The sequence below is a fragment of the Scyliorhinus canicula genome, chromosome 10, assembly GCF_902713615.1.
Source record: "Scyliorhinus canicula chromosome 10, sScyCan1.1, whole genome shotgun sequence".
NCBI lineage: Eukaryota > Metazoa > Chordata > Chondrichthyes > Carcharhiniformes > Scyliorhinidae > Scyliorhinus > Scyliorhinus canicula.
Genome location: NC_052155.1, coordinates 278321 through 285820, shown reverse-complemented (window position 1 = coordinate 285820; position 7500 = coordinate 278321). Strand labels below are relative to the sequence as shown.

Genomic DNA, 7500 nt, shown 5'->3' with positions numbered 1-7500 from the left:
AGAGATGTGTGTGTGAGAGAGATGTGTGTGTGAGAGAGATGTGTGTGTGAGAGAGAGATGAGTGTGTAAGAGAGAGAGATAAGTGTGTGTGTGAGAGAGGGATGAGTGTGTAAGAGAGAGAGATGAGTGTGTGAGAGAGAGAGATGAGTGTTTGTAAGAGAGAGAGATGAGTGTGTGTAAGAGAGAGAGAGATGAGTGTGTGAGAGAGAGCGATGAGTGTGTGTGAGAGAGATGAGTGTGTGTAAGAGAGAGAGATGAGTGTGTGTGAGAGAGAGATGAGTGTGTGAGAGATAGATGAGTGTGTAAGAGAGAGAGAGATAAGTGTGTGTGTGAGAGGGAGATGAATGTGTGAGAGAGAGAGAGATGAGTGTGTGTGTGTGAGAGATGAGTGTGTGTAAGTGAGAGAGATGAGTGTGTGTGAGAGAGAGATGAGTGTGTGTGAGAGAGAGATGAGTGTGTGTGAGAGAGAGAGATGAGTGTGTGTGAGAGAGATGAGTGTGTAAGAGAGAGATGTGTGTGTCTGAGAGAGAGATGAGTGTGTGTGAGAGAGAGATGTGTGTGTGTGAGAGAGAGATGAGTGTAAGAGAGAGAGAGAGATAAGTGTGTGTGTGAGAGAGATGAGTGTGTAAGAGAGAGATGAGTGTGTGTGAGAGAGATGAGTGTGTGTAAGAGAGAGAGATGAGTGTGTGTGAGAGAGAGAGATGACTGTGTGTGAGAGAGAGATGAGTGTGTGTGAGAGAGAGATGAGTGTGTGTGAGAGAGAGATGAGTGTGTGTAAGAGAGAGATGAGTGTGTGTGTGAGAGAGAGATGAGTGTGTGTGTGTGTGAGAGAGAGATGAGTGTGTGTGAGAGAGAGATGAGCGTATGTGAGAGATAGATGAGTGTGTAAGAGAGAGACAGATGAGTGTGTAAGAGAGAGAGATGAGTGTGTGAGAGAGAGATGAGTGTGTGTAAGAGAGCGAGACGAGTGTGTGTGAGAGAGATGAGTGTGTGTGAGAGAGATGAGTGTGTGTGAGAGATAGATGAGTGTGTAAGAGAGAGAGAGATGAGTGTGTGTGAGAGAGAGAGATGAGTGTGTGTGAGAGATAGATGAGTGTGTAAGAAGAGAGAGATGAGTGTGTGTGTGAGAGAGATGAGTGTGTGAGAGAGAGATGAGTGTGTAAGAAAGAGAGATAAGTGTGTGAGAGAGAGATGAGTGTGTGTAAGAGAGAGAGGAGTGTGTGTACGAGAGAGAGAAAATGTTTGTGAACCCGATAGGTTCTCATTGACCATTTGGCCAATGGCTTCTTATCTTTTAAATCTTGATCTTTGGGCCTCAGATGAAAAGCCACATTCACTGTCTCCATCTGCAGGGTACGCTGAGCAATCATTCCACATGCCTCTAACCAGTCTCTTTCTTTCAGTATCCGTGCCAACTGGGGAGCCTGTCACCAATTTACCAGGTAATGGGAAAGATTCGTCACCATCTTCACAATCACCATCCTCCCTCTCTCTTACTGTCACTCTCTCTTTCTCAGTCCCTCGGTCACTGTCTTTGTCTTTTGCTCTTTCTCTCACACTCTCTTTCCATCTCTCTCATAAGATTAATTTTGTGCAAGAGATTTTGTCAGAATTGTAGCATTTCTGTCTTATTATTTACAACAGAGATCAGTTCCTAATGTTGTTTAAACAGATAGTTGTGTACATATAGAAACTGTGCTTCACATGAGCAGGCCTTAAATCCACCGCCCCACCTGTTCCCCATTTTCCTTTAACTCGTTTTTAAAATCAGAAATATATCTGTCTCATTCTTGACTCAGACTGCACCACACTATGGGACAGAGATCCACAAATTCACCCCCCTCTGCAAGAAGTAGTTCCCCCTCATCTCAGTTATGGGGATAAGGTGGGAAATGGAGCTGAGGATTATATCAAATCAGTTATGATCTCACTGAATGCGGCGCAAACTTGATGGTGTTATGGGCCAGGGTTTAGAGAACCCCAAAGTGTATCATGAAATTCACCTGACCCACAACTTTTACTAGATTGTGGTATGGGGAGCACACGGCCCACTCTACAGGTGTGGGACAGCAGAAATGGAAAAGTATTTTTTAAAGCAAAACAATATTTATTCTATGAACTCAAGTTAACCTTTTTAAAACTTACAGTGAACATCTTAGCAACCATCAATTCAAATACAACCCCCAAAGAATACAACAAAGTAATTCTTACTTTCCTTTTAACAGCCATAAGACTTTAAAAAAAACCTTTCAATAGAAACACATCAGGTTTAAATTCACTATTGAGAACATTTATAATTCTGAATTCACCAAATGATCAAGAGATAGTCTTTTCATGGCAGAGAGATCAACAGTACGCCTGCTCTGTCTGGCTTCAGCTCCAACACTAAAGCGAAACCAAAAAAACACAGACACACCCAAGTGAAACTAAAAAGCAGAACCAGAGCTCAGCTCCACCCACACTCTGACATCACTGTAGTAGTAAACACCCATTTCTTAAAGGTACAGCCACTACAGTCATTCTGTAAAAACACCCATTTCTAAAAGGTACTCTCACATGGCAATGGACCGAATGGCCAACTTCTGCTCCAACATTTTATGATCTCATTCCCCGTGCCAATGCTTTGGGAAATCAGGTTCGACCGGCCTGGTGTGAATTTGAACACCTTGACAGTTGACTATTTCCTGCTGCATTCTCCATGGCAATGTTGCTACCAATCGGAGTCCATTTGTCAAACAATCAATCATAGAATCATAGAATGTACAGTGCAGAAGGAGGCCATTCAGCCCATCGAGTCTGCACCGGCCCTTGGAAAGATCACTCTACCTAAGTCCACACTTCGCCCTATCCCCACACCATCTCCGTAGCCCCATCTAACCTTTTTTTGGACACTAAGGGCAATTTAGCATGGCCAATCCACCTAACCTGCACGTCTTTGGACTGTGGGAGGAAACCGGAGCACCCGGAGGAAACCCACGCACACACGGGGAGAACGTGCAGACTCCGCACAGACAGTGACCCAGCCGGGAATCGAACCTGGGACCCTGCCGCTGTGAAGCAACGATGCTAACCACTGTGCTACCGCGCTGCCCACAATCCTTTTTCATGCAATATAAATTATTGTTTGTTTATTTCAGTTATGTGGATAGATTGGAGGGTTTGGGACTGTTCTTCTGGGAGAGAAGGCGGCTGAGAGCAGATTTGATAGAGATGTTCAAAATGCCGAGAGGGCTGGACAGAGCAGATGGGGAGAAACTGTTCCTGCCCGGAAAAGCATCGAGAACGAGAGGGCTCAGAATTAAAGTGATTGGTAAAAGAAGCAAATGTGATTTGACAAAAAGGTCTTTCACCCAGTGAGTGGTTGGGGTCTGGAATGCACGGATGTGTGGAGGAGGCAGGTTGAACCGGGGCACTCAGGAGGGTATTTGATAATTATTTGAATAGAAACACTCTGCGGGGGGAGGGGGAAACGGCAGGAGAATGGCACTAAGTCAGGATGCTCATTCGGAGAGTCGGTGCAGATAGGATGAGCTGAGTAGCTGCCTTCTGTACCATAATGACTCAGTATTTTACGATTGGTTTATTTTGCGCACTGTTCTGATAAGTGTAGGATGAAAAGCTTCAACAGCATCTCTCTTTCTTTCATCAATACTCCAGTTCTCTGCTACCAATTGGCTAATAGAGGGCGGGATTCTCCAAACCCCAACCGGGTCGGAGAATTGCCCGGGGCCGGCGTCAATCCCGCCCCCGCCGTGTCCCGAATTCTCCACGCCCCTGAGATTCGGCGGGGGCGGGAATCGTGCCACGCCGGTTGGCGGGCCCCCCGCGGCGGTCAGCGGCCCCCCCGCGACGATTCTCCGGCCCGCGATGGGCCGAAGTCCCGCCGCTGACAAGCCTCTCCCGTCGGCGTGGATTAAACCACCTACCTTACCGGCGGGAGCAGGCGGGGCGGGCGGTGTTGCTCGTTATGCTTTCCCTTAATTTGCTGTGTTTTAATTACCTTTGCTCAAGAGTTGACAGGTATCTTTCTGATACCAGCACAGGGTTCAAAGCCGAATACTGATCAATGACTCGATACACCACTTAGTAAGTTTGAAATCAATACACGTTTATTTACACACACAGTCAATTATTACTCATGCACAAACTCTACTCGCTGAACTACACCTACTACTAAAGCCTATACTTAGCTTCAAGTGGCCCACTCAGCCAGAGGAACAATGGCCGTTGTCCGGTTCTGATACTGCTGGCTTCGAACTGGTATAGAATAGTAGCTAGGAGTGCCTATCCCATAGCGTGCATTGACCTTAGACTTACTTGGCTGGTGCTTGGCGGTCTCTTGTCGCTGAGAGCCAAATGCCAAGGTGAAGATGGAGAAGCTAAGAGATCTCCCAAGAGCTTCCAAGAGAGCGAACTGACCTTGGGGACTCTGCTTTATAGCCCCCAGGGGTTTCGCGCCCTTCTGGGCGGACCCCGGACTTGGTCCCAATTAATTGGACCATGTCCCAATCGTTCGTATTGATTTTCTCCAATAACGGGGTTGTTCCCTGACCATTGGGCGGGCTCTATGTAACCGTTGGCCTGGCTTTGTTTTAGCTTCCACTGGCGCCGGGGAGTCTGTCCTGGTACCGATTGTTCGATTGTTTCAATGTTTCTTTTTGTCCCTGGAGATAGCTCATTACTATGTTAATGGATTGTAGTTTCAGTTCTGTCTGGGTTCTGCAAGTTCTAATACACAGGAAACCTTGCACCTGCTTGTTTTCTCCAGTGCTGTCCATTTTTCCCTGCACTCTTTGCGAGTATCGATTTTGGAATCGGGACGTGGCCACCCCAGGTGGCTACAGCGGGTGCCTGGGGTCCTGGGGGGGGGCAGGGGAGATCTGACCCCGGGGGGGGGGGTGCCCCCACAGTGGCCTGGCCCGCGATCGGGGCCCACCGATTGGCGGGCGGGCCTGTGCCATGCGGGCACTCTTTTTCTTCCGCCCCGCCATGGCCTTCACCATGGCGAAGGCAGAAGAGACCCCCTCCCCTGCGCATGCGCCGGTATGATGTCAGCAGCCGCTGACGCTCCGGCGCATGCGCGAATTTACACCGTCCGGCGAAGTCCTTTCGGCCACGGCTGGCGTGGCGCCAAAGGCCGTTCACGCCAGCCGGCGGAGCGGGAACCACTCCGGCGTGGGCCTAGCCCCTCAATGTGAGGGCCTGGCCCCTAAAGATGCGGAGACTTCCGCCCCCTTGGGGCGGCCCGACTCCGGAGTGGTTCACGCCACTCCAACACGCCGGGACCCCCCGCCCCACCGGGTAAGGGAGAATCCTGGCCATAGTCTCTAATCTGTACCGAGGACAATGCACTTTATTCTTTCTCATTTACTTTCCAACCTTTTCTACCCTTGGGAACGAGGGAAATGCCAGCCTCCAGTCAGAGATTCCTCAGATTCTGGCAATTCATTTCTACCTCCCGCATTTCGGCTCGGCATGATGACTCAGTGGTTAGCACTGCTGCATCACAGCGCCAGGGTGGCACATTGGTTAGCACAGCTGCCTCACAGTGCCAGGGTGGCACATTGGTTAGCACAGCTGCCTCACAGTGCCAGGGTGGCACATTGGTTAGCACAGCTGCCTCACAGTGCCAGGGTGACTCAGTGGTTAGCACTGCTGCCTCACAGCGGCAGGGTCCCAGGTTCGATTCCCGGCTTGGGTCACTGTCTGTGCGGAGTCTGCACGTCCTCCCCGTGTGTGCGTGGGTTTCCTCCGGGTGCTCCGGTTTCCTCCCACAGTCCAAAGATGTGCAGGTTAGGTGGAGATGATGGGATAGGTGCTTTTTTGGATGGTTCATGCAGACTCGATAGGGCGAATGGCCTTCTTCAGTACAGTAGGGATTCTCTCAGTTGCTCAGACTCGGTAATACCTTCCTCCTGATGTGTGTACCTCGCTTCTTCACACATTTGCCGAATTGCCAATGTCTTGCTGGTTAATGTTTGCTGCTCCATCTTAACCGTCACATCGGAAGATTTCCAGCTCAGCGCATCAAACTCTTTATTCAGCTCAATCATAGATAATAAACACTTCAAATCACCAACATGTGTCTGGACAACCAGCTGTTAATAAATTCTGCCCAGAAATGTGATTTATTATATTTTTAAAATCCCTCCCTGAGCACCTCTGCAATCAGGGAGGCATCGCCCTCAGATTGGACAAACACTCATCAGGTTCAACTAATTAAGGTAAATTCCAATTCAAATCACTGCTGTTCAGGTAATAAATTCGGATTGCCATCCAGATACTGCCACAAACTCGTATTTTGTTCTCTTGCTTTCTGTCTGTCACCATTTCTCTCACTCTCTCTAATTCTCTCACTCACTCTGATTTTCTCTCTCCCTGTTACTGTCACTCTCCCTATTTGTCACTCACTGTTTCTCACTCTCTCCGTTTCTGTCACTCTCTCCGTTTCTGTCACTCTCTCCGTTTCTGTCACTCTCTCCGTGTTTCTCACTCTCTCCGTTTCTCTCACTCTCTCCGTTTCTGTCACTCTCTCCGTTTCTGTCACTCTCTCCGTTTCTGTCACTCTCTCCGTTTCTGTCACTCTCTCCGTTTCTGTCACTCTCCGTTTCTGTCACTCTCTGTTTCTGTCACTCTATTTCTCTCACTCTCTCTGTGTCTCTCACTCTCTCTGTGTCTCTCACTCTCTCTTTTTCTCTCACTCTCTCTGTTTCTCTCACTCTCTCCGTTTCTCTCACTCTCTCTGTTACTGTCACTCTCTCTGTTTCTGTCACTCTCTCTGTTTCTGTCACTCTCTCTGTTTCTGTCACTCTCTCCGTTTCTGTCACTCTCTCCCTGTTTCTCACTCTCTCCGTTTCTCTCACTCTTTGTTTCTATCGCTCTCACTGTTTCTGTCACACTCCCGTATCTGTCACTCTCTCTGTTTCTGTCACTCTCTCCGTTTCTGTCACTCTCTGTTTCTGTCACTCTCTGTTTCTGTCACTCTCTATTTCTCTCACTCTCTCTGTGTCTCTCACTCTCTCTGTTTCTCTCACTCTCTCTGTTTCTCTCACTCTCTCCGTTTCTCTCACTCTCTCTGTTTCTGTCTCACTCTCTCTGTTTCTGTCACTCTCTGTTTCTGTCACTCTCTGTTTCTGTCACTCTCTGTTTCTGTCACTCTCTCTGTTTCTGTCACTCTCTGTTTCAGTCACTCTCTATTTCTCTCACTCTGTCTGTGTCTCTCACTCTCTCTGTTTCTCACTCTCTCTGTTTCTCTCACTCTCTCTGTTTCTCTCACTCTCTCTGTTTCTGTCACTCTCTCTGTTTCTGTCACTCTCTGTTTCTGTCACTCTCTCTGTTTCTGTCACTCTCCCTGTTTCTGTCTCACTCTTTGTTTCTGTCGCTCTCACTGTTTCTGTCACTCTCTCTGTTTCTGTCACTCTCTCCGTTTCAGTCACTCTCTGTTTCTGTCACTCTGTTTCTGTCTCTCCGTTTCAGTCACTCTCTCCGTTTCTGTCACTC

General features: G+C 48.3%; 1 protein-coding gene across 1 annotated transcript in view; it reads left to right on the top strand.

The window, feature by feature from the left end:
- Positions 1-7500, top strand: part of scospondin (subcommissural organ spondin) — a 443172-nt gene that overhangs the window by 190780 nt on the left and 244892 nt on the right. Inside the window, exon 25 of the mRNA XM_038810430.1 lies at positions 1404-1442. Within this exon, the coding sequence (XP_038666358.1) occupies positions 1404-1442 (39 nt within the window). The remainder of the gene's footprint in view (positions 1-1403; positions 1443-7500) is intronic.